This window comes from Syngnathus acus, chromosome 20 (assembly GCF_901709675.1).
Source record: "Syngnathus acus chromosome 20, fSynAcu1.2, whole genome shotgun sequence".
Classification (NCBI taxonomy): Eukaryota; Metazoa; Chordata; class Actinopteri; order Syngnathiformes; family Syngnathidae; genus Syngnathus; species Syngnathus acus.
The window spans coordinates 4,181,152-4,208,451 of record NC_051104.1 but is presented as its reverse complement, the minus strand read 5'-3'; the positions used below and the strand labels follow the sequence as shown (position 1 = coordinate 4,208,451).

The following is a 27,300-nucleotide window of genomic DNA, read 5'->3' as shown; positions in this document are numbered from 1 at the left end:
ATGTGTACGGTGGGAATTGGGAAGCAGAGGGCTTAAGAATTGAGGCGTACTGTGGTTGGAGAAAAGTTTTCTGCAGAGAGACGAGGTGAACCATATTTATGATTGACACGAAGCATTTGGGCTTATTGACTTACATATTTCTGGTTTCTCTTAGAAGTGTTTACAGTGTGACTCCGATGAGGTGAATCTCAAATAGCTACATACCAAGTCAAGCTTCACGTGTTAAGCATAACAGGAATCCTTTCAATAGACAAAGGGAAGCCATTTGGAGCCATTTCACGCATGATGTAAGGCAACTAGCTGAGGAAGAGGAGAACGCCAGTGGGAGCCTCTCCCTCTCCGCCTCTGGAGAAGGAATGTCTCGTCCCACTCTTTCCTGTCATAACTGTGATGCGGAGCGAGGAAGTCAAAGGCTTCACGCCTGTTATGTTCTTCCGATGAAAGCACTCGAGTCAAACTTCGGACAAAAAAAAGTTTGTTCCAAGTTTACAGCCTCGGTGTTTTCAACAAACGAGTGGGTGAATATAAGCCGCTCTGAACAGATCAGAAGAAAGGAGTCACGCAGTGATGAGAAGTCCATAAAAGGATCCATCATTGTAAACTTCAGAACAAAGAAAGTGCTGAACAGTGAACACCCCTTCAACATTCCATCAAGTACGGAGATATTCCAGGTAACCACCACCTGAAACATTTTGATTATCACCCAAAGTAAACTCTTGATGAATCCTGTAGATAAATCTTTCAATAAGACTATTTTTAAGTAGAATTTGTTTGGCCAGGTCTTCTAATCCGGCTGAGCAGTGGTGACACCACAGTGCCCCCTGCTGTCAATTCATGAAACATCCAACCTATGGATGCCATAAATCAACCATGCACAGACTGGAACTCCCATTTTCAGCCAGTGGATCATTGTGACACCCTGGAGAGATGATTATTCTTCTGATGTGTGCTGTCACTGACATGCTCCCAGTGCATGTTGAGTGAATCAATGCTAAATGAGGAGATGTTTTGTATACATGATCAATTCTCCGGTGTCCTCTTAACTTAATAGGCTTTTTGTTGTTGTGCGACTTCCATGGTTACCTGGCTACCGGAGAAATAGAGCAGTGACTGGAAGGTTATTCATTTCTGGATAAGATGAAAAACATTCCTGTTGCAATCCAAAGCGATGAAAATGAAGGTTACGAAACAGTCTGCAGCAGAATCGACAATGGAACCGAAACCAGCTTAAGCAACCGAATTGCATCTGAACTTTCTCTTCCGCCAAGCCAACCATGAAATACGGGCAGTGAAGGTTTTGTTCCACCGAAAGCAGGCTCCTTAAAATGGATGAGACCTCACGGTTGTTAAATAACAGAGGCCGCAATCTGATGTGGCGTGTTAACCTGCGGAAAATGCACACGAGCTGGTACTATGTGCAGTTTTGAAACGGGAGAAGTGAACACACACACACAAAAAAAAAAAAATACCCCAAACACGCACACAGATGAGACCACCTGTCTGTGTCGGAGCGCCACAGGCACCATCACCTGCTGGCGGGAAACAAAGTCTTTGATATTCATATCAACCTGCAGCTTCACACACTCCAATGTATTACCTCTCGCTTGTTTTTTTTTTCCTCTCCATCCCAGACATAATAATGACACGACAAAAGCCTAGCGTACAAATCTAGCAGGCGGCGGCGGGTTTGATCGAAAGAAAACACGGAACAAACTATGGCAGAGGATGAAAAGACAAGCGTGTCAAATCACTGAGACGGCGCAGAAAGTTTTTGCCAAAAAGTAGAACAGCAGTCGGAACACGATGCTATGGCATCATAGAAAGAGTGCAAGAGAGAGCAATATCTGCCAAGTGGTGGAGGGCCAGGCTCGGAATATCCTGCCAAATTGCCCGCCCCAACCTCTCCAACATGGCCAGGGGGCAAACCATGACCACCTTCCGCATCACAAGCAGAAAGGAGGACCCAGCTGGTGGTCGCGATAGAGTGGCGGCTAAAAGCGTCGGGGCAATTTTGCCTTATCTCAAAGTGCCCAGTGCATTAAAGTCTACACACACAGGGATTTAAAAAAAAAAAAATAAATGCTGCACCAATATGATCTTTGTCCATGTTTTGAAGAATGTGACAAAAGACTGTCTTTTCATATTTTTCCCCAACTGGGAATATTTGCACGAGGAACAAAATAACAGTATCACAGACTCCGAGTGACGATGTCAGCTTTTATTTGCTCCTTTATAGGCGAGACTTCAGACTTGTGAATGGGTTTAGCGTGCAAAGTCACAAATAAAAGGACACACACATGTTCACATAATGAGCTATAACCGGGAGGCCCCGAGGCTGTGGCACATCTGCCGCACGACAGACATAAGGCATTCATGCAAGGACTCGACATGTTGCGAGTAAAGGCGTACACGCTACTCACCACATGTGGTAAGATTATTTTCTTTTTGGGAATAAAAAAAAAAAAAACAGTTTCTCAAAATGGCCCACCTTCAGATGCCTGAATACATGCATCCATTTAATAACAGATTCTTTTTGAGGCGTACATGAAATACAGTGACAGAGAAAAAAAATTTTTTTTTTCATTCAAAGCCAAGCTAGCGGTGGTAGATGCATGTAAGCCTCCAGTATTAGCGAACAGAACACAAGGTAATCTGAAGAGCCCTTTCAAACGAGTACAGCGGCAGTGAGAGCCTACCCGGCTGGCGTGTGCCTGTCTGCAACAATATGCAAGCCTAAAGTGCTCACGACCGAGCTTAGCTCCTCAGCCTTGGCACCGCCTCCCCTGCCTCCACGTGCCAGTGTCAACTTGAGCTCTCAACAGTGCCAACCGCCATGCCAGGCTCCACTTAACTGAGTGGATGCTCTACAATCCGAGTGGGTCTCCTTCTTTGGCTCAGTTATTCTGAATATGAAAAAAAATAGAGGAAGCGGGGGCTCTTAAAAAAATAACTGTGGGAGATCAACTCCCTGCAGCTACACAGTGAGCCTATAGGATTTCAAAGAAACCCAGGTTGATGTCTTTGACCCTATTTTGGTCCCTATAGGGCCATCTGTAGAAAAGACAAAAACACTTCTCATCAGGGTCCGTGCAGCCCTTCAGGGTTCTATGATAGGGTGCCAGAAGCTCAGTCGGAGGGCCTGTATCTGTCATCTTCATTTATGGTTTGTCTCTGACCCAATTATTCTCCCCAGGGGCGAGCGGAGAACGGCACAGATAATAGGCTTGTTTGGCAAAATACCTACCCAGTCACTCGGACCAAAGAGGCCCTGACAGCTGTCAAGCAGGACAACCTTCCCTATTCATGGCAAATACAGGATGGGGGGGGGGGGGGGGGGGGGGGGGTCGTGGCGTCATTCTTTCTCCCAGATACATTTTTTTTTTTTTTTTAACACTCTGGCTAAACACCAGACAGTCGAAATGACGTCAATTAATTACAATGAAAGTATTGTAATTTACTAATGTTCTACAAGGATAAAATGGCCAAGAGGCCATCGAGTTGTTCAAAGTAAATCCGGCGGTTCCCCTGATGGCGAGGCGCACAAAGGCCTGTGATTACATTGGCTATATCCCCTCTGTGAGGGATTATAACGATGTGAAGGCGGGAGCTGCTGAAAAGGAACAACAATCGTTCCCGACAAAGTGCGGCTACAAACTCGCCGAGCTAATAAACAAACAAAAACAGGCGATACGTTCAAAGCCTTGGAGAGAAATTCAAGGGGAAAAAAGTGCCTGCTGTTGCCCATAAACATCTAAACAAAGCAGTGGAGGTGAGAGGATATTCTGCCTACATGCAGATTTGGAGCTGACAGATGTTCCTGAGGATGAGGGATCAAGAGCTGGAGTGCCTTATTGTTTCCTTGCTAAGCGTATATCCGTCAATATTTTTAAATGTGCAAATCAAATTGATGCATATGGATTAATGGAGCTATATCATATTTGAATGACTTCCTTGCACACACACAGACACACACAAAGACACGTTGGTGATTAGTAATTAGTCTTTGATTTCCCCCAGCGGTGTTCTGGTACCTGGGGAACAACTGATGGGACCTCGCTCTAGCCTCGGCTAATTTCACTCACAGCGGGATCTCGACCCAGAGCAGGTGCCCACTTGGTACCAATGGTGGTTGCCATGGCAATACCAACTTCAGGGTCTAGGAAATTGCAAATTGACCACCATGGGATAACAAGATGGATAACAAGAGCGATGTGTCTGGTTTCTATTATAAACCTTTCGGTTAAAACTATTTAAATATATAATATTGTAATGATATAAAGTATAATTCACACTTATTTCCACCCTCATCAAAAAAAATAAAATAAAGGAACATTTCTGATCGCATAAGTTAAAACTCTACACCACTAAAAGCAGTATTATAGCGCCCCTTAGCGGTCTAAAAGTGTAACAACAAGTCTCGTTTCTGGTCAAGGCCTCATCAGCTTCAGCACTAATGAGCATTTTCTAGTTACCACCCCTGAGGATTCGAGGAGGCATATCAATTAGCACCAGCGGGAAAGGGCATCCTTATTCACCCCTGCTCATAATAAAGCAGACACCAAACACTAAGGAGCAAAGTCACAATGGCACTTTGTTGTTGCACATAAAAATAAAAACCAAATAATAATCAAATGAAACAACCCTGCATAGAAGGCTTGACTTTTATCCCCAAATGGCTCATTTCTTGCTTTTATTGAAAACAAATAAAATGCACTTGTTGAATGCAGAGCAATACTTACAAATGAGTCCCTGTAATTGTACAGTTCAAAATAATTACCCATATTTAATTTTATTGATTTATTAACTCATTAACTCGTCTCCGACTCTAAAATCTCTGACGTTATTGTTGCACCTATTATCTGTATTTTCAATTCATGTCCAGCTGATGGCAGCAAAGAACAAAATAAGCTGAAAACTGTGCAAGGAGCAAAAATCTTTTCAACAGGTTATGTTGAAAATGGCAAAACAATACCAGGAATTACTATAAAATACTTTATTCCCCTTTTGAAATGCACACACTTCACTGGCGACCTTGACTCTCCCTGCCAGTCAATTACAGGATAGGCTAAAGTTAACCCAAATGAAGACATGCAGAATAGAAAATGGATTTATTTTTTATTCATGTATTTATTTATGTATTTATTTATTATGATTTGCTGGGTATATTCCATTTATTGCCTGCCCAACGTAGCCAGATAGCCATTCCTCAACCACTGACAAATAATACGTACACTAAACAACCCACAGAGTGAAAACTGCCTTCACATCTGCAACATCAGTGTTAACGTTAACCCATTCAAATTAAGGGAAAGTCCTTTGTGAACTTTTTGTAAAATACAAAGAAACTAGGCCAGAGCTGATTGCCGATCAAAAGAACTGGACGGACTGGATTTACTACTACAACTACAAGAGGAACCATACACCCACACAGTGTCCCACTGTTCATTTGAGTTATTGTGGACACAAACGTCCACAATACATCATAATATTGCAGAAATGCACAAATGAGAGGATCACGACATTTAACCTGGAGAACGTCTGAGTCTGCTGACATGAAGGAAGATAATGAGTTGCGAGGTTATTGTTGGCTTTGAATTTGAGGAGGAGGATCTTGAATAAGCGGCCAATTAAGTTGCTGGAGAGCAAGTGTGATGTCACTTCTGTCAAGGGATCTTGTTAAAATGACAGCAGCTGAGTTTTGGACCGATTGCGGTTACGGATGGATTTGTTCAGTGGATGAATCGAAAATGTTTTCTTGATTTGTATCCTGAAATATATTATACATTCAAGTCAGAAGTTTATAATGCACAAAATAGGGAAGCACACGAGCACCCTCTTGTGGACAAAACTGGTATCACACATTTAAACTACTGAAGCTTAATAAATAACCTTCACAGTCATCTGTTCAGGTGATGAGATAGACAAAAGCGGCGATTCATCACTGATTTTGCTTTCCAGTGCCGCACACACACACACGCACACTACTGACATCAATGGAGGAGTAGCAGGTGCAAAACAGCTGCTCGGAGCCCTCAGCTCACATGATTTGTAACCATGGCACCTAGCCATTATAATGAACCTGTACACAGGCTTATTAATATTAAAGTCATGCTGAGAACCGTTCATACAATTATGCTCCTCGAATATTAGAGTGGGTGACGAAACGAAACATCTTTGTACATAATATAAATTATTTTTTCAGCACATTCATTTATTCTACCACAAGCTGTACTGCAGAATTAAATAGAAGAGCCAGCAATATTAATAAACACCAATATGAAAACAATTTATCTTGTCATTTATATAAAGATTAGGACTTACCCTGTCTTTGTCATCCACCACATCACTGAGGACATCATCCAGGTCAAGGATTCCGCCATCACGGTGTTCCAATCTGTGGACTTGGACCCAGTAACTTGGATCCTGATAATGGGAGAGAGTTGAGTCAGAAAAATCGATTTGCAATTCATGTGCACAAGATTTGGGATGTTATCAGTGCCAGACATCACGGTTGCCAAGGCAACAGATATTGGAATCAACTGATCTGATCATTATGTGGGTCATAAATGCGCTACTCAGTTGGCACATTGTGATATGTTGACGGATTGACCGTGTACTAGCTGTTATGAAATATTTTAATCTTCTGTATTAGTGGTGTCACGATACCAGAATGTCAGTAGTCGGTACCAATACCTGTGATTTACCACGATTCTCGACACTGATTTGGTACCTCTGTAAAAAATAAAAACAGAACCCATTTACTTTTAAAATCACTAATTTATTTAAAACTGCTTAAACCATATAGTGAACTTTATACATTAAAAAAGAGCAGCAGTGGCATGGAACCAATTTGGGACAAATGTCTGATGAAAAGTGGGCCTCCATCATCTGAGAAACTGTTTCCATACTTTGCTGCTGTTTTGGCTAGCAACAGAGTTTGAATGGGGACAATGCTATCTATGTACTTTTGTTTGTTTCAAGCAGACAATTTGCAAAATAATTGCAGAGTCAGTTCTTTTTTCATTCTGACTCCGGCCAGCTTAAAGTCTTCACGCACCGAACCATTGAAGGCAATTTGGACAAGAGGATAAAGAGAAAGCAATGAGCTAGAAGACTATTCCTTCCATCCTCATGTTAGGAAAGAATCCCCTCGCTCTTTGTCCTGTTGTGTCCTCCCTCTGTCTGTCTGTTTTCTTCAGCCCTTTCTCTCCTCCAAACGGAGCTATCTTTGGGTCTGTGGTCAAATGCCTTCAGGCTCTGTTTTATTTAACTCCACTCTGGTTCACCAGGAAAAATGGTCCAACTCATGAAAGGAATGCTGGTGTGTTCAAATTTTTTTCAGGGGGTTATAAGGGAGGAAAATGCGGTAAGTCCCGAAACAGAAGAGGAAGAGAACATTGTTGACATTAAAGTTGCACGATATGATTAAATTCACCTTATACAGGTGTCTCAATATTTCTGCTTAAAAAGTGAACCAAGGGCAAAATACTGCCGTATGTCAATTTGGCACAGGCCTCATCCTGGCTTGTTCTTGAAATGGATTACTTTTGAGAGCAGCTCAGCCACAAAAACATAATCCCGAAGACACACTTGTGGAGCTGAAAGAACATGAGCAGACACAGTTTGGATTTGACATGCTTGAAGCCATGTCGGAGCTTTACAAACCGGGCTGCTTTGCCTTGAAAAATAATAGAGCCAAGCGCTCATTACAGAAGCAGACTTCACCACTTAAAGCAGGGGGGTCAAACTCATTTTTTTCGTGGGCCGCATTGTAGTCATAGCTTCTTTCGGAGGGCCATTATGACTGTCAACCCAAATAAATGTATGAGCACCTCATATTATATACAGTAAAAGCTACAAAACAAACTGACAAATAACTCCTTTTCAAATCAGACGAGTAAAAACTGGTCAAATATTAAAAAGAAAAAAAAGATATTATTAAAAGTGAAGACAATTTGCAATTCTAGTAATGACACACGAATTTGATGCACAATTTGTCTTCGCGGGCTACATAAAATGATGTGGCGGGCCGTATCTGGCCCCCGGGCCTCGAGTTTGACACCTGTGACTTAAAGGAACCTCAGGAAAAGTCAATTCGTGTCAAGAGCGACACATTTGCCTTTTATATTCCATGAAATATTGATTAAGGCGGAAGTGGTTATTGTTTTGCTCATCTCGCCACGTTGACCTCTTTTTTTTTTTTTTTTTTTTTTTAAACTGCAAGCTTGAAACTTTGTATTCATCCGTGTAAGCGGGACACCACCACACTTGACTTGAAAGGTGACACAGGTTATCTGTCACACATCCAAGCACAAAACACAATAACTAACAGGACAAAAGCTCTTTTCACTCTATTATTCACGTCTTTGTACCGCAGCAGATTTCCTGTCGTCGTCGAAACATGCACAGAAGCTTGTGCCCTGTGGTGATTCAGTGACGGGAAGACTGAGAACTAGAACATGTGCTTTTTCTGATTGCGGCTGTTGCCATTCCCACTGAAACCACAAGTTGATCTTCCGCTGCTGCAGCTAAACAGGACCTCGTGGCGCAACGGTAGCGCGTCTGACTCCAGATCAGAAGGTTGCGTGTTCAAATCACGTCGGGGTCATTCTTTTGAAAGACGATCGTCTCTGTACTGGATTTCGAAACCGGTGATTGCATCTGGAAAAAAACATGCAGGAAGACTTTGCGATAGATAGGACAATCGTTTGAAGATAGTATCAACAAGCTCTCCTTTGTCAACTGGGTGAGATCTGATTTCTACATTGGGAGTAGAATAATGCTGTGGCTCAAAGAAACATTGCTCATCACGTTAGCAAACACGTAAAGCAGGTCTTAACATTCACAAATTTAACCAGGCTCCTCTCAAGTAAATCAGCAACTCATGGTGAGAGAAGGAAACTAGAGCAACAATTTGATACCCCTATTACGTGCAGGGTAATAAATCTGTCACCACTAAAAAAAAAAAAAAAGCAGATGCCACTAAGGCATAACCACTAAAGTCATCACAGTGTAATGATTTTTAAAGATTAATTTTGCCACCTTTCAGGGTGAGTACAGTGGAGGAATGCAAAAGATCCCATCATGATTCTTTTTTTAAAATACGAGACAAACCCTGAGACTGAGAAAATAGCAAAGTGGATGAAACTATTTTCAAGTTGACACAGGATCTAATTGTGTTGTGTGTACATTACAAAAGAAGGTTGGAGTATTGAACTGAGCGAGACATTCACAGGAAAAAAATGTGAAACCGCTATCCTGTGATTTCTGAGCTATGGGTGTTCCAACCTCCCGGTGACTCAGCAGCTCCAACCAGTAGTCCAACCTGTCAACCGCCCACTTTCAGAGTTTTGAGCTTTCCAGCACAATGCAAACAGGCTTTCACTTTTTTTTTTTTTTAGACCACAACTTCAATATTAACCACTCTCCAATTACTTTAAAAGAAATTCAAAGGCTAAAACAGTTTGACGTTTTGATCCTCAACACCCTTTATGATGACAGAACATAGCGACCTCGACATCTGGTGGATATAAACAAAATAACAGGACTATTGGTGACTCAACAGGAGCTGAAATTGCTACTGCGGACAGAGATGATGGCAATGAGGTGGTTGCCTAATGACACATCATTAAGACAATTTGAGAGTCAGCCTACGGTCAGGCCAAGATTATTTTTTGGTCTTTAATACACCGCATCTAACAGCAAGGTGCAACAGAAACAGTCGGGGCACCATTTGCTGCAAACACACTTCAATACCCCGATGATCGAAATTAAAACATCGTGAATGAGTCAACAATGCGATTTAAGTGGCTATTAGAGGAAAGAAGCAGAAGGTGGGTTTCGTGTTACACAGAGAGGTTTTAGCTTCGGATCCCGGAGGGAGACGCAGCATTTAAGCCATCTGCTCATCTAGAGAACTCGAACTTGAATGGCTAGATTTCTCGCAGATGGGATGACTTGGCAATATGGTTTATTTTGGGAATTCGGAGAAAAATGACACCTCCGTAATCCAAAAACTCCTGCAGGCAGCCATATTGTTCGGCATCTCCATCCCTTCCATCTATTCTGCTCATGCTATTCCGACTTGTGAGGAGCTGGAGCCCATCCCAGTTGATTTCAAGCAAAAGGCAGATGATGCCTTGGGCAGGTCACCACCGGCTAATTACAGGCTTCATAGAGACGGACAACTGAGTGGGAGCTGAGTGCACAGATGTCAGGCGAGTGAACCCGATGACTCCAAACTATATTTTAAAAATAATACTTGAATTGGTTGTTTGACACCTTGGTTGATTAAAGAAATTGATTAGCTAACATACCCTAAAGGCAAAAACATATTTTAAGACCTTATGGTGAACTCATACGAGAAATACGGTCCAGTGCAAGAATGTCTAATCTGATTTGTGAGAAAATCAGAACACGTACCATCCCATGTTATTCTCGACTCGACATAAATTCCTGAGATTAATTTTGGGAAATGCAACATCTTGGAAGCATTTGATGCCTGTAAAGTCAAAAGTTGACGATGACTTTTGGCTCACACTAGCATGTTGACAATCCGGCTTGATTTTAGCATGGCTTGCATTCATTATGTTGCTTTATGATGATTAAATTCACACGGTGGACTAAAAGAAGCAGAATTTCAAATGTCCTGCTAACTACCTCACTGAATTGAAAGAAAAGACAGAAATAACGTGATCATCAAAGCACCGCAAGCCTCTTGGTTCAACTTCAAAATCATCACTCTCTAATCTACCACGCGGCCGTTACCCCTCTAACTATAACATCATATTTTTAGCAGAGCAGAACCAGTGGCTTCAGATGGTTTGAATTACTTCCCCGCCGGAAAAGCAGCTGGAACACTTGCAGAGCAAAAAAACAGCAATATTGAGAATGTCATGTCTGCAGGCTCTGCTCCTCCCATTTCTGAACCTGCTCTTCTCTGTTGCCGGCTAATGGACTGACCATTCAAGCTTCAGAGCACGTCAATGCATTGAACCACTTATTTCTGAGCTCATATTTCATTTATATGCCCTCTAGTGACCAAAGTCATTCCACCCTGCTACTCTCAGATTCTCTGTGAACTGTAAATTAAAAAATTATTAGATTACGCTGGACCCAGACATAATATTTGACTTCAGTGACGTAAGCAGCATTGTATTAGTTTTCTCATCAAGAATGTTGAAGGCAGGCGTGGTGTGAAAATAAAAGAGAGAAAATGGCACGGAGCCATGTGGTGGTGAGAAGATGACGTGGAAATGGTGACGGGTGTCCTTTGTGGTCTACTGAAGAACTTCAGATGCCCCCACCCTGGATGATTCAAAACAGAAGGTTTAAAAGTCTCCCGGGACTATGCGTGATAAATTTAAGGCACCAAGAAAGATCGTATTTAACGAGCAAAATTAGTGTAAGCAAAGAAGAAGTTGGTTTCTGCTGAGTCAGCCAGGAAGGATCTCTGAGGGCTTTTTCCAAAAATCTGCCTTTCTGGATAGCTTAGTAAACTGAGAAATAAAAGTTTCTAAGAAATAAAGTTGCACTGGCTGAGTGTGACTCACTCTTAGGACTAATATGGTTTATTGTGCTATGTACCGTAATTTTCGGACTATAAGTCGCACCGGAGTATAAGTCGCACCAGCCATAAAATGCCCAAAAAAGTGAAAAAAAAACATATATATGTATATAAATCGCTCCTGAGTATAAGTCGCCCCCCCACCCAAACTATGAAAGAAAAACCGCGACTTATAGTCCGAAAATTACGGTAGTTAATTCACACCTCTGTGTAGTATTCACACTTGAGCTGAGATGTGAACTCTGGCAAACACACCAAGTTGCAGGGAAATTGGAAGGTTAAGGAAATTGTGCCCAAAAAAAAAGAGGCAATGAAAGCTTTAGAGTGCTGCAGGCCTCTCGCTCGTATGCAAAGGAAATGCATTTGGTTGAAAGGCAGAGTGACTGTTGACAGTGAGCAAGAAACCGGCTCGACCAGGTCAATCACACACCCACGCACACACACAAACACACTCTCTACAGGATGCCGCTCAGGCATTCCGTGACAAAACCGAATAATTACTGAGGAGGTCTCAGTGAGTGACAGATGTGTTGGACAGATGGGGGAGGTTTACACAGTCTTGTTATTTAAATTCATTTGCTCAAGAATGCACAATAAGGGTCTATTAATGTGATGTGATATAATGGACACCCGCTGCCGTTTATTTAGAAATGTCACAATCATAAGTTGTGTAAAATAAACACGCGCACAGTAGACTCAACATGTTGGAAATATGGCAGGTCCATGACTTCTCTAGGGAAACTCCACAACTTGTCTAGGTGGATATTTTCCAGACTTATGGATGAGCTTGTTGGAAACAAAACATCTCTGATCCTTAAAAATGGAGGTAAACATCTTTGGCCTTTCAGAAAAAGGCAAGAAGAGACTTGTTAGATGAAGCCAATAGAAACTGGGGATGACGATTAATTGCCTTGGCGATATAATAGTGAAAAGATGAAACAGTATCTCCCTTGTTATAAGACGCAGCAATAAATTCCAAATCTTCCTAAGAATTATTGTTTTGGAAGAGAGAGGCTTTAAGCTCCATAGAAAAACCCACGGAAAACTTATTCCACATTTTTTAGCCGTACGGCGACAGAAATATCGTTCAGCATCGTGCCAAATTTTACCTATCACTCGGCACATGAGGTATTGCTGAGTTTGGAATATGTCGGTCCAAACGACTGAATTTTCCTGACAGTGCCGCCAACAAAACCATGCACATATCAAGGAAGTATTTTTTGTTTTTGCTCCAACAGCCTTGAGCATGTATTTTCCATTTGACAGCTTAGTGTGCATGTTTGAGAGGATATTATGGTGGGCAGATGTTTGGCAGAGCTTACATGGTTACATTTGGACAAATCCAAGTCATCTTGTATAAAAGGAGCTGAAAAGAAAATTTAACTCGTGGAAAATGGCCTTGTGTGATACAAAAGATAGATAGAAATGTATTTTTATTTTTATTTTCCATCCATCCATTTTTCTTTTTCTTTTTATTTTCCATCCATCCATTATCTAACAGCTTGAAAAAGTCACTTAAGGGCTTCAAATGAATGATAATTAACACAGAATATTCAATGAATAATAGAATGAAATGCCTCTAAGAATAACCCAGTTTAGAATATTAGAGCAACTCGGAATAGATTTTAATACGTTTACAAGTGCGATTGCCTTTAGTGCACGATTGAATATTGTAATTTAAATGACCTAAATTCTAATTACTTCAATAGCTCTGCTGCTTTAAGTCTTATGAACGCAAAGTAGTGCTTGGGATGGATTACCTGACAGTGACACACCGTTTTCTCAACCACTGTATATGTTTACCCAAAAAGAAAAGGTGAACATTTACAATCGCCCTTTTAAGGGTCGACGAACTCTGTTGCAACTGCAATCACGCTTGCAGAAAATCAGCTGCCGGCAAAACGTTGGATGACACCCAAGAGGGCCTGGCCTGTCATTTCGTGTCAAAACAAACCACATAGCTGGCTTTTGCTAGGACTTGCTTATTTCGCTTACATCCAGCTTTAGGAGGGAAAACGTTACCTCACTGAAATGTGAGATGAGAAAAACAACTGAAAAATAAAATGGGAAGAACTGCAATAGCCCAGAAGTTACCCCTCGAGAAAAAACGGAATAATCAACAGTACTGTCCATTGAGAAATCTCAATTGCTATATATATAATATATGACTATGTTACATTGTCTGTCTACATCAGTTGCTGCACCATTTGTAGACAGTCCTTTAACATTTATAGCACAGCAACGTAAATGCTATTTAGCACTAGAATTAGACATCAGGTTTAACACAACACTACCGTGTTTTAATAAAATATAAGACATCACTAAATAAAAAGTCTCAATTGTACAGATAAAAATGTATTTATTGCTTTGAGAAAGTCTAATAAGACTTACACAAGTGCATGTCTGTTCTATTGTAATGTTTCTAACCGTACTGGTTAATAATTAACTGGATTCGCTGAACCATTTGGCTTCTCATAGGACTCCTGTTTTGTCTCTTATCACCGTACACTTGCTGAAAAAAATGTCACTAAACACCCAAATATCCTGATATACTGTCTTGTATGTAGCCAGAAAAAAAAAACCATCATGCAAAGACTTGGCATGGCAGCACTATTTGGCACTATTACACGTGGCTTGCTGCATTTGGCAAGAGCTGCCAGAAATCCTTGCAGCTTTGCATGCAACACTCAAGCTCAACCCCGAATTGAGAGTTCCTCATGTCTGTTGACTCTCTCACAAGTCGTTACATGCCTGTGCTCTCCCGCCACCTCCACAGCACGTGTGCAACTGTTTTGTGTACACATGAGTGGCATTCTAGACTAAGGGGAGGCCCTGAAATGCCCTTACCTTGACCCTGAAGAAAGACACTGTTTGATAAAGATAAGGGCCTGGCTGTGGTGTCATTGATCTTAAGGCCAGTCGACGGCGTGGGGGATCCCGAATCAGCCGAGTAGGGAGGTGAAGTTGTATGAGGATGATGAGAGGTTACCGAGTCCACACTTCACTCCTATCCCGTGCTCTCTTCCCTGATGTAGCAGAAATGAATTTCTTATGCTTGACCAGAAGTCTGAACTTATCCGTCCTCAATTACCATCCATTACACATTCTGAGATGCCATTGGTTTTTCTGCATGCGTGTGAAACTGTATCCAAAAGGGCTTTAATGATCTATGTTACGGTCTACATTTACAGTACCACAACCTCGATCAATAGACTAGTCTCTGCTATTCTGCTGAGCCACAGAAAATGATGCACTGGGAAATGAATACAGAATCTATCAAGGACATACAGTAGCTGTAATTCAAAATACATATAATGGAAGTCTGCATCATAAATATATTATTTCCTGAGGATGCTGTGAAATGCAGCCAGTGCAAGAACCCACATTGAATGATTTTAATACCATTTCTGATGGCACTACATTACATTACAAGGTTTAGGCAATTTTCTTTTATGTGGAATCAATTTTTACAAAAGCCTTCTGCTTAAGTCGGCACAATCACTGACACTAAAAGAAAGCCTTCGAAAGCTCCCACAGAAGAACTTTGTCCATCACTGGCTGAGATAGAAAAGCAAATGTTTTTGGTCTACATCAGGGGTGTCAAACTAATTTTTTTCGCGGGCCGCATTGCTGTCATAGCTTCTTTCGGAGGGCCATTATGAAATGTATGAGCACCTCATATTATATACAGTAAAAACTACAAAACAATCTGACAAATAACTCCTTTTCAAATCAGACGAGTAAAAACTGGTCAAATATTAAAAAAAAACATTAAAAGTGAAGACAATTTGCAATTCTAGTAATGACACACGAATTTGATGCACAATTTGTCTTCGCGGGCCACATAAAATGATGTGGCGGGCCGTATCTGGCCCCCGGGCCTTGGCTTTGACACCTGTGGTCTACATCTTCTTCTGCATCCATCCACATACTTCTAATAAATCTCATAAACTGCAACTTTAGAAGGCGGATTATGCTTTGTCAGCTCTGAGAACATTTGAAACTCTCAAGTGACTCTCCATACAGGCGATTATGTCTTCCAGAGGCCCAAAGGGCTTAACGGACCTGTTGCAGATGGCCATGTTCTCCGGGAGCCAATGCTTCTCCATTTACAATACCACAGCACAGATCAATGGTCCAGTCGCTTCTATTCTGCTGAGCCGCGGAAAACTATTAAGGGAAAGTGCGATGTATGTGTCAGAGGAAGTCCTCATTAAGAATGAATGTTGATATGCAGTATTTCATTACTGTTTAGTCAATGGAAATGCTAAGGCACTACTAACTTTTAATTCATTTACTAAGTGGATTTGAAAAGAAAGCCACAAGAAACTTTTTGGGGGGGGGCAATGGGTCCTTTCAGGTTTGGAACAGGGGGTCCACATTCCAACATGAAGCTTGAATATGCTCCAAAACGTGGTTAGCGTTTAAAAGAGGGCAATGAGTGTCTACGGGTTAAGTGGGATTTGTTTTTACGCTCACTAGCCACAATATTAGGTACCCCTGCATGATTCAAAGAGATATTTATATTATAGTAGATTTTTCAGGTATATGTACTTGTGTATTGCTGTTTTTTTAACTCCATACATTTGCGGTGCATCTTGCAAGTGAAAAAAAAATAGAAAAAAAGTATTTCATAGAATTCAGATACATCTTATAATATTGTATTTCCGTCGTCGATTGCGTCAAACGCCAATTGATCCTTTGGTCATTCAGGTGCGCTCCTAATCAGTTTGCAAACTCATGACTCACCTGCACGCAGAATATTACGCGCATGTTTCGTTTCCGAGTACATTAATTGCACAAACTGTTCCGCCAGTGTCAATCAACATGCTTTAGTTTCGGGCTGTTTTTCTAATTGTGCAACCAAATTCTGCGCGCAATAGCGCCGTTTTTGCAAGATGCATCAGCTCAGTCAAAAAGTGGCCATCGCGGGGGTTCACGTTGGCTTTTTTCTCACGCTATGCGCTCTTAAACCTTTATTTGCCCAACAAAAGGTCGCCATGTTTCGGCTCCAGTTGCGGCTGGGGTCGCCCTGCTTCGAAGCGAGACGTTCCACATGCACAAAGTGACGTTCTGTTGTGTTCTTACCTTTGCGATTGCCCTTTTGTACCTCATGGCCGCTTGTTCGACGAGGCTGGTGACTTTAATATTTCCATCCCCGCACGGGACAACCACCCGGGTCCGTCCAAAACACACGGTCACCTTCATTTCCTCTTGTTAATTCCAAAGAGGAAAAAGACGCTGCGTAAAAAGGACGCAAACCATCCCTGGCGGTGTTAGGGAAGCGCAAAAATCCCCGTTGTGACAGTTCGAGTGAAATGCGTGCAGAACTCCAACAAGAAATCCAGTTTCTGCTGTGACCGACTGACTTGGGTGGCGTCCTCCTCTCTTGTGTTGACTCACTTTACAGAAACTTCCCAGCCGAGCGGCTTCTCAGCGGGGAGCGCACAGCTGACATGACGCTGCGAGGGTCGTCCACATGTTGGAGCAAGCACTAGGAATGTCTCTTGTGCACAACCAATAGGGTTGGCAAAAGCACTCGCGCTCTGTATTTAACCCTTTAACAACCAATATAAGATTTTATGACATTTGGCCAGTTAAAAGCAGTGGCGTCTCAAGGACTATCTTTTAGGGAGGTTGCCCTCCTAAAATATTCTAAAGCGCATTTTCTTTCCCAGGAATGTATTTTTTTTTTTTTTATCCCGATAAATGATCATAAAGTAGCCCCAGTGTGTTATTATCCAATCAAATGTGTTCTACTAGTTTAAATACAATTCCTTTATCATGGGAAGTCTAGTCCATGTTTTGTCTGCAACCTTGTTTACATTTGCAGGTTGCGCCTCTGTGTGGTTTGACCGATAATAAAATAACAATAATAATAATTATAGCAACAGCCAACTCAAAGTAATGAATGGTAGGATGAGCCTGTGAAAGTTTTTGTAAAGTTGGATATTCTGTTTCACAAGTTACTGAGCACCAAGTTGCTTCTACACAAAATGTTTCCACATTTTTTTGGGGGGGGGGAAACATACTCAGTATTATCAGGGAATTTACTGGTTATTATTTTAGTGTAAAATAGGATGCTTGAATTATTAAACCACGATGCAGAATAAAATTTGCCCCAGGACTGATATGCAGTGTGACCTAATTTACTATTGAAATCACGAATCCCTTCTCTGGCTTCCTTCTGCCAAGCTTTTTGTGATACACTGTGTCATCCAACAATTAAAAACGCATTTTAAAGATTGAAGCAAATCCTTCTGACTGACAAACTATGTTAGGAATGCAAATAGATGATGGTGCACTTCCATCAAGGTCAAGTTCAGACCCAAACAGAATGATTGTTTCATCCAGAGCCTTCAGATGTTTCTGGAAAATCAGGTTGATTTCTGTTACGTGCACACGGCACTTCGTTTTAGTGTTACAAGGTGGGAACAATAATTTAGATCAGGGAAAGAGGCTTTGCTAATTTTGAAAAGTCTGTAAATTTATATTACCTATTTAATTAATATAAGCAAGCAACAAAAGCTGTTTTAGGCTGCTTTTAATATAGGGCATGTCTGGAGTAGACATTTGGGATTACCCCACAGTTCTCCCACGGGAGCTGAAAGTGATTCAGGTAAGTGCCTCAACCGGTTTGTTCTATTGATTTTTATTTGACATCCCATTTCCCGTTTGCGCACTCCATTTCACCTGCAACCCAAATGAGGAAAAATAATTTGTAAGTTCCACGAGTATCATCTGTATTTCGAAAAAAGAAAAAGAAAAAAAAAGGCTGCCTTTACCATTTTGGAATGTCACAGCGCAACTTAAAAAAAAAAAAAAAAAGACTGACACCTGCTGGAGCTACAATGTATTACACCACATTTCACAATAAAAGCTCAATTTAACAGTCTCCCATATAAAGCAGTGATTGCAAAAATATATTTACTGAAATAACATAAACCAGCAGACAATAAGTTTAAATAAAAGCCTTGTGAATTTCATTTATTTGACAAGCAGTAAGACCATGTTTGTCATTAATTTTTTACATCTGAAAGTAGATACAATAGTCAGTATACCAGTTTTATTACAAGTTTTCCTAACCAGAACATAAAAAAAAAACACACACACACACGCACGCACACAAACAAGGACTGCAAACATGAGGGGGGGGAAAGCCTGTTTTTTTTTTTTAGATAGGTAGCAATCAATGCATCATTGATGCCCCAATTTACTGTCGTTCTTTTATTTTCAGTTGCCTATAGGCATTCTCTTTGAGTCGTTTTACGTGCACATGTTGCACGTGGCACTGGTGATGTTGTAAACAGCTTCAAATCAGACGGTGGGTGGAGTGGGAAGTTGTTGTCTGGCTTTCCAAGCCTGCTTTAGTCACCGTGTTGGGCTCCCAGCAGATGGCGACAGTCCCCCGAAAAAAAAGATGATGCGTGAGTCTGTTTTGTTATTGTTTCATGTGTTAAAAACCTGTACCGGCCGCAGTCATGCGGGGTTGTGCGACTTTCCCTCCGATATGGCTAAGCGATGTAGCTGTATTCATCCGCAGAGGTTTGGCTTCGCTCAATGTACTGCTTGTCGATGAGCACTTCTATGCACTTCTTGATCATACTGATGCTGGGGTTGAACCTGGCCTTGGACTGATTGATGACCTGCACGTGCCAATGAGAATTCTTACAAAACAGACTGCGAGAGGCGAGCGGCTCGACCGACACGGCGTTACCTCTTGTATGAGAGCGTTATGTCTGAGCACCTTGCGGGCCTTCATGATTCTCACGATAGCAGCTTGTAAATACATTTTGCGGTCCTCGTCGACAGCACTCCTCGTCTGTTCCATCTCCTGTACGAGATTAAAAACGAAAAGTTACACCCCGACGGTAAAACGGTTTAGATGAGCGTCTAACCTGTGGGGTGTCCTTCTGCATTGACGTCGTGATCTTGAACTTTGTCCTTTTACTGACGAAGGACATATTTAGCGAAAATGTGGATTCGGCGTCAATCTCCTCCTTTCAGCAGAAAGAATGACACAGAGACATCAATACCCTGTGGTCAAATCAAAAGTCTGTAACAGTACTTCTGCACCTTTTCTGAGTTGTGGTTGAGCATCTTCACATCTAAAAGAGACTTGATGGTCTTCTGTAGCTCCTTCTCGTTCATCTGCGTACCATCCTGCAGCTCCTTACACGTCACCGTCAGGCTGTTATTGAAGGTGAGGAGTACAGCCATCTGATAGGTGGTCACCATAGCGACGTAGGGCTTGGACAGGTAGTTCATCTTCACTTCGCCTGATGAGAGGAGTCCAATAAACAGGTAAATTCTTGAACCTAAAAACAGTGTTACACTATCTTTTAAATTACCTGTGCAGAGGTAGTGTAGCCAAGTTAGTTTCCTTCCACTGAAATGCTGATTATAGAACAATTCAAACTGTAGGGGAAAGGGAAAACAGGATTATTGAAGAGCCACGCTCATTTAAAGCTCCAATAAAATAATTTACCATTTGGACGCTCTTCTCCAGCTCTTGTGGGATGGCGAATGTGGAAGATGGGACGTGCGTGAGTGGCCATGCTCCAGCCTGTAAACACACGTGTTATTATATACTTTGGTACTGTAATCAATTTAAAAAAAAAAAAAAAAAGAAATGCTTGACTGGCTCCTTACTCACCTGTAATACATAAATCTGGAAGCTGATACCCAAATCCACTACCGTTTCCTCTGTTTTGATAAAATTGTTAAACTTGTTGTTGAGGTCAGCGCTCACGCTCATGTCTGTATACATTCTGTGAAGTTTGCTCGTGAACTCGTAGCCGCAAGCTTGCTGTGGGAGTGGGCGGAACCATGAGCTTCATCGAGGAGTAAATGCAACAGGGAATTTAAAGGGAAGCAATTTTGAACGTGATTTACCTTGAGTTTGTTGATCATGGCTTCTTCCGAGTCCATTGACAAAGATAAACCGTGTATTAATCGCTTTGCTAGCATTCTGGCATAAAACTGAAAATAGAGGAAATGAAAACTTCACATTTTGAAGATGACTACATATACAGTTCTATTTTTATGATTTTGATGGCTTCAAGTCAAGAGTAGAAAAAAAAAAACAGAATCAGGCTGTTTTCACCTTTTGAAAGATGTCTTTGTCATCTATGTACTTAAAAACGGTAATGAAGCTACTCAGCTTGTCCTCCACCTCATTTTCCGTCATTCCCTTTGCCGACTTTTTCAGGAGATTGTCACAGTATTTGGCCAACTGCAAAAACACACAAGGAGAACAGTGAGACAAGACAAAACTTTAAAAATAAACCGTATTTGTAAGTGTGTTGCACTGACCAGCTCTGGGGCTTTACAGACGGATTTGGGCTCTCTAAAGTTCACTACAGATGTCAAAGCCTGAGAAGAAAGAAAAAAAACAGTTGTGTTTTACAGTGAGGCAAATTATCCGAGGTAAGCTATGATTAGCTACCTTATCGAGCGCACTCATGAAGTGCTGGTCTCCATTCAGAACTGTGTTAATGAGCTGAACAAATTTGCTGTGAACTTCAAGCACTGACTCGACAAATAGGGTCGGCATCTAGAAGAGAGGAACAATCAAGTCTCGGTGAAGAATCACATGTGAAAAAAAACAAAAAAAAAACAAGGAGTGTTGCATCACGAACATTTTCCAGAGAGAGATTACTGGTGCCTCGGATGCCCTCATTGTTGATATGGACCTGCAGTTCCTGGATCATGTGCAGCAAACCATTGGACACGGCTCGCAATAGCGTGTACATGTTGGCCATGTCTGGAGAAAAAAAGAAAAGAAAAATCGAATTGACAACTAATCAATTACTAATGATCTGATTCATCGACAAAATAATCCACAGATTAATCGATTTTCCCAATAACCGTTAATTGCTGCCCTACAAAATACAGGGAGAAGAAATGCTAACCCTCTCTCTTCTCCTGCCGAATAATGTTCTGGCACTCTGCGTGGAGGAACTGCAGATGATCTGCCACCATCCTCTGCTGGCATTCATTGATGACTTTGGCATAGGAGCTGGGATGCAGGTACTTCCGACACCGCATCTCTTCATCTTTTAACCGCCCCAAAACCTGGAGGAAGGAATAAATACAAGTTAGTATCTGCTAATTTCCATAACTTTCTCAGTGTTCACTGTGTAAACAAGTAAAACTAAGGCGTAAAAAAAAAAATAATAATAGGGCCTACCTTCTCCATATACTGTGAGCAGTTGGATTCTTGGAGTAAATTTGAAGCTTCCTGTTTGTAATACTCTCCCGTTTTTGCCACAAACTGCCCTTCAAATATTTCCTGATAAAACTGCAACACAATGACACTGAATGAGCGTCCGCTGTACATTTTGTGAGTCCTCCATTTTTTTACACCGCGTCTTCTCATTTGGGTCATCAAAAATAATCTCACCTTGAGAGGAAACTTCTTCTTGTACTGCTCCACATGAACAAACGAGTTGATGACCCCGTGGATGACTTTCTGGTTGGGGTTCTCGCCACAACGGTCACTGTAGGGACAAAGGAGGAATTTTGGTTTGAGCTTCTAACTACACTCCACCTGCATTTCAGATTGCGTGAGAGAAATATTACTTTTTGATTTCATTCAGCAGCATCCGGATCAGAATAGCTTGAAGAGGCTCGATCATTAGCTTCCTCCACATGTCAAGCGCCAACTACAGTGTCAAAAGATAAGAGCAAGCAACAATTCAACCTTACTTGACCCAAATCACCCAAATGTGCATTGCATTGGAAAAAAAAAAAATGTACGTCATATCAGTCAATACCTCGCCGATCTCCATTAGTGGCTCATTCATGTCAACTCCCCCGTAGCCAAAATTTAGGTCTGCCTGTGTTAGTTTGTTGTTCTTAATGAACTGTGTGTTGAGATACCTGGAGAAGGAAATGTTTTTTCTTTTGTAACCAAACTTAGATTTGAGGTTGACTCACGCATGTCCCAAATTAACATTCAACGGTGTTGTTACCTGTACAAGCAGTCCATGTAGTCCGCCCCTTTGCTGTATTCATCCCAGTATCTGTGGTACATCACTAAAACCTTCTCTTCCGATTCCAAGACTTTCTACGATGCAAGCGCAGGCAGGAGAAATGATATTACGTAAAGCCACATGTAGTAATAACACTTGGGATTCGCCGTTGTGCTTACCTTGTACAAATTCCGAACATGGTTCTCGAGAAAGACCTTTGTTTCGGTGTATAATCTTTCACCTAAAGGTTCAGGGTATGCGACACACAAGGCATATATATCACTGGGGTCGCAGTTTAGGAAATATGTTGCATGATAGGGGTCGCAAAATAATATTTTTCAAATATTTTTGGTAAGTAATACATTCATTCAAAAAAAAAAAATGGTCAGGATACGAGAACCGGTCATTCCACGTTGCTCTTTCCACATAGTCGAGCATCACAACAGCCTTGATTGTCGTTAGTAACTTGCTCCATGTCTCGTCGAAATCCACCACCCGTGGCTTCAAGGACATTGTGTCGCCTTTCTATTAGCCTGATAAGAATGGAAACACAATCATTAAACACATGCTAGCCACAAGCTTTGCTGTTGGTTTTGGATGTTTGAGCTCTGTCTGCATACTTATTATTTTTGAGTAATCAATTAATCATTGCAATTCTGAATAAAATAATGAATCACTGACAATTCTGTTCATTATATGTTTAAAAAATGTCACGGGAAGTACAGGTACCCTACATTATTTTTTTCAATTCAATATACGCATATAAATTATTTATTTATCCATACATCTGGTTTTCTACACCTTGGTCGATGCATCTTCTGCATCACTGATGACTTTGGCATAGGAGGTAGTCTAAGTCTTATAACATCATCTTGCACAGATTGGTTCCAACCACTATGCATTTGATAAATATGTCCACAAATAATTATGACATGAATAAATCTGCTTGGCTATATACTGTACAACTAAACATGGCATGAATGCATTTCACCATAATTCCTTTGAAGCCTTTAAAATTTAAAGGGTTTAAAGTTTGAATCCTTTGTATATCTAAGCACTTGACTTTTGGACTGGATGGGGTCGACATTGGAACTGGTTAATGGAAAGATGCGAGCGTCCTCCGTGATGCGCCCTTGAGCAAGGCAGCGAACCCTCAAGCCGCACAAAAGCATTATACTGGTCGAAACTCTTTATTTGCATGCACGCATGTGAATTGATTTATGTGTTATGCGACGCATGCAATAAAAACAGCGGAATGAAACGTGACTTGGTCCTCTTGGTTAAAAATAGTGTAATAAATGAGTATCATACAAAAACGTCAGCCACTGGCTTGCTACTAGCTACCCTTTAACGGTCGTTGTTTATTGACGCTTGTACAACATGACGTGTGTCATTAATAATTAGACTTCTTATAAAAATAAAAAAAAGGGGGGCAACCAAGTGAAAGTTAGCGTTTGCCGGAATGTCAGTCCCAAAATAGGATGCCTAGCGAAAGAGCTAACTAGCATCGCTCTAGCATGCTACTTCTCCCTCCTCATTTCCAATGGAAGGTACCAGCTAACAGCTTGTTACCTAGCAGAAAGCTATCGCGAGCAAATGGTCATCTCCTTTGCGATATCCCTCGTTTGGCATTGACAGCTCAGTAATTGTGTTGCTGAAACGACACCTACCACGTCCAATGATAAATATATGAAGTGTACCTACCACTGTACAGTAAATCCTTGCAATAAAACTCAAGTTTCTACGCTGTCACAGGCTTGATGTGTCTCACTGCTCTTGCCTGCCTCTTGGGTTATACTATATTCGAACATAGGGGGACATTGTACGGTTCCGTGAATTGGTCTCTAACAATGGTTTGGAGTAACACGTGCTGTAAACTATATTTTTAATAAATAATAGTTTGTTATCTGGTTATGAATAAGAATTTTAACGGGAAAATTACGTTTGTTTAAGACGTTAGCACAAATTTATAAGTGGTATTTCCTGAAACTACGGAAGCCCATAGGAAATAGTCGCTCGTCGAGGTCCTTTATTAAATATGTATTATAAGTGTAACTTTCGCCAGTTAAAAACGAGAGAATATGAAGGAGGAGTAATTGTTCATCATACGAAAATTTCAATCAACTAATTTTCTGAAATAATATGAGAAGAGAATGACAATGGAGATGGGCAATATAGTCTGAGCAATTCAAAATTGACCTGACATTATTTATATATAAAAAAAAATCCAACAAAAACACATCAAAATAAGAAATAACGTTAAAATGATAACAACTGCAAGTAGAAATAAACATTGCAATTGCTTTAATTCACGTTGGGCAATTAGTTTATCAGAAAAAAATGTTATAAACAGTACTAGTTAATCTCTAACATAAAACAGAGGTCTTTATATTTGCCCATTTTCTTATCAGTCCACATTAAACAGTATTTAATGCATTGCAACAATTGGATTCTTATCCTGTTGTAATATTTGATCGGTTTGCTGTTTTCCCACATAATAACAGCAGAGGTCGACAACAGCCTTAATCCCAACTGTTTTTCGTCCAAATTAATATTATTTCTGCTTCATGGCAAATACACACTGGGTGCAGTCAGCACCAAACAGACCTAAATATCAAATGCATGGGCACATGTATTTGAAATTTTAATTGAAAAGGCCATGTTAAAAAATAATAGCAGTGTAAAGTTCAAATAGTGAGATGCTGTAATTAATTCTGGGAAAAACATACAAATAAGGCGGCGATCATTATCTAAAGATAATGCCAGCACATATTGTACATGCATTTCTCCTTGAAAACCCGAGATAATGTCCAATTCTAGACATTGTTCAGAAAGCTAAAAATGATTTCCAATGAGGCCCCTGTAAAGTTCCTCTGTCAAAACGCCATGCAAGATTCAGGAAGACATGCTAAGCACATTGATGGATAAAAAAAAACGTGTAAAAAAATCTTGCATGTAAGTTGAAGTCCTCTGAGTCATGAACTAACCATGAACGAAATAAATAAAAACTCTCCCCACAGACAAACAGCAGAGGCCCTGACTCACTCGCAGTGAGCAGCAGTCGACATTGGAGTCCAGTGATGTCATAATGATGTCAATGCCCCTAATTGTAAGTTCCACAACCCTGCCGCCGCTGACTGTGGTAATATTTTAGTCAGAGTGAAGACGCGGGAAGGGACACGATCTCTTGAAAATCCTGGGAGTAAAAAAGTATGGCTGTTACTGGGGATGAAACAGAAACAGGTATGTTTCCTTATCTATTCTACTGCACTAAAAAAAAGCAGCTTTTTCTTGTCGTACACCCAAAAAATAATTTTTGCAATGTTATTATGCATCATATCAGCAATAACCATTGAAACTCGTAACACAAAACACGCTCGTGTCATCCTTAATAGATTGTCATATATTTTACCATGGAAGCAATATTTCCCACAGTGAGGCGTTCATTTTGACAAGAGTCGGCTTTTGTCTCTTTTTACACTCTCCCCCTTCTCCTTCAGTGAAATGCTTCAGTGCTCTGCCCACGCAAAGCAAATAGCAGCAGTTGCTTACGTCACTGCTGTTCCTGATAAAGGTCTCCAAAGTATGTAATCCTGCGAGTAAAATGTAGACTGACGTCAGCGGCCAGCTTTGGTGTGAATCTACACAAGATCTCAGAATTATGTGTTGCATGCGAGAAGGGAAATCAAATTCTGTCATGGAAACAGTGACTAGAAGGTGGTTAAAGTCCAAACCTAGTTATGTTTTTGCAGGCTCCACAGGTGAACTCACGGGCACCAGCTCCATCCACCCGCTGGCTGTGGCACAAAGCAGCAGTCACAGCCACCAGAGACCTTTTGAGGATGTGACACAGAAGAGGGAACAGCGCTTGATGAAGAATAGGTATTAATCTTGACTCATATGTTTTAACCTAGTTATTGGCTTGAATGAGTTGTTTTTTTGTGACTCCTCCAGGGAAGCCGCCCGGGAGTGTCGACGGAAGAAGAAAGAGTATGTTAAATGTCTGGAAAATCGGGTGGCGGTGCTTGAAAATCAAAACAAGACTCTGATCGAGGAGCTTCGGGCCATGAAAGAAATCTACAGACACAAAGTTGATTGATTGAAAAGGAGAAAGGACAAATACCCGCAAAACTTTCGGTAAAGCATTTCGTCTGCAAATCCCTGTTGTTACATATTTGTGATTTCAGACTCATGCCAACATCAGTAAACAACTACATTCTGGTTCAAATCAGTCTTCAAGATCATGAGTTGGAAACAGGAGGAAAAAATGAAGCACACAAAGATGCAAGTAAGACAAAACCAGGGGTTGTTGATGAATTTTTTTTTGGAGGTTTTTTTTTTCATCCAAATGTAATTTAGATTCATGTGATATTTTGTGATTGGCAAACTCAAATTGCTAACTAGCAAGAAAGTTCAAATTTTACATAGCACATATGTGCAAATGTTAAATTATGGCAGTTACTGGTACGGTTATTCTTTTCCTATAGAAAAGTACATGTTTGCAAATGTCTTGTTTTGATTAAACACATAAATAAGCAGTCTGTTTTCAAAAGTGAATATTTACTATTGAGAGGACATTTTTCAAATGTTAGTAATTTATTTTACCTACACAAAACAAAGCATGCTTGACCTGAAAAACTTTTAGTTTCACTGGATTGTGTAGGAGTCATTAAATTCAGATTAAACACTCCTGACCAATAGGTAGCGCTGCTGCATAAACTGGCGGTGGTTTACGATCACGGCAAACGAGGAAGAAAA

General features: G+C 40.9%; 3 protein-coding genes and 1 non-coding gene across 9 annotated transcripts in view; 2 read left to right on the top strand and 2 right to left on the bottom strand.

The window, feature by feature from the left end:
- LOC119139363 (partitioning defective 3 homolog) overlaps positions 1-17,071 on the bottom strand; it is a 127,670-nt gene extending 110,599 nt beyond the window's left edge. For 2 of the 4 annotated variants that reach the window (XM_037279952.1, XM_037279953.1), the window contains exons 1-2: positions 16,655-17,071; positions 6,322-6,423 (exon numbers count right to left, since the gene is read on the bottom strand). In XM_037279952.1, coding sequence (XP_037135847.1) covers positions 6,322-6,423; positions 16,655-16,774 — 222 coding nt within the window. In that variant the 5' untranslated portion in view covers positions 16,775-17,071. The remainder of the gene's footprint in view (positions 1-6,321; positions 6,424-16,654) is intronic. The other 2 variants (XM_037279951.1, XM_037279954.1) reach the window with 1 other exon arrangement.
- On the top strand, positions 8,537-8,608 carry trnaw-cca. The gene has a single exon. It is a non-coding gene; the product is annotated as a tRNA-Trp (tRNA).
- A 1,455-nt stretch (positions 17,072-18,526) lies between the features above and the next one.
- On the bottom strand, positions 18,527-26,372 carry cul2 (cullin 2). Of its 2 annotated transcripts, none has more exons than XM_037279956.1 (21): positions 24,247-24,399; positions 22,937-23,075; positions 22,722-22,824; positions 22,543-22,637; positions 22,345-22,450; positions 22,151-22,233; positions 21,972-22,068; positions 21,759-21,869; positions 21,481-21,643; positions 21,208-21,332; positions 21,015-21,122; positions 20,882-20,941; positions 20,673-20,801; positions 20,462-20,548; positions 20,223-20,375; positions 20,055-20,132; positions 19,918-19,984; positions 19,643-19,845; positions 19,465-19,566; positions 19,284-19,400; positions 18,527-19,212 (listed from the first exon to the last, which is right to left on the bottom strand). In XM_037279956.1, exons 2-21 carry the CDS (start codon positions 23,053-23,055, stop codon positions 19,081-19,083), a joined length of 2,238 nt encoding a protein of 745 aa, XP_037135851.1. In that variant the 5' UTR covers positions 23,056-23,075; positions 24,247-24,399; the 3' UTR covers positions 18,527-19,080. The 2 variants fall into 2 exon arrangements, with proteins under 2 accessions (XP_037135851.1, XP_037135850.1); XM_037279955.1 differs by lacking the exon at positions 24,247-24,399 and adding an exon at positions 26,277-26,372 and having other exon boundaries at positions 19,071-19,212.
- Positions 25,589-27,074, top strand: LOC119139367 (cyclic AMP-responsive element-binding protein 1-like). Of its 2 annotated transcripts, XM_037279962.1 has the most exons (3): positions 25,589-25,785; positions 26,295-26,424; positions 26,497-27,074. In XM_037279962.1, the coding sequence occupies exons 1-3, from the start codon at positions 25,755-25,757 to the stop codon at positions 26,639-26,641; spliced, it is 306 nt and encodes a 101-aa protein (XP_037135857.1). In that variant the 5' UTR covers positions 25,589-25,754; the 3' UTR covers positions 26,642-27,074. The 2 variants fall into 2 exon arrangements, with proteins under 2 accessions (XP_037135857.1, XP_037135856.1); XM_037279961.1 differs by lacking the exon at positions 25,589-25,785 and having other exon boundaries at positions 26,183-26,424.
- Positions 27,075-27,300: the final 226 nt, after the last annotated feature.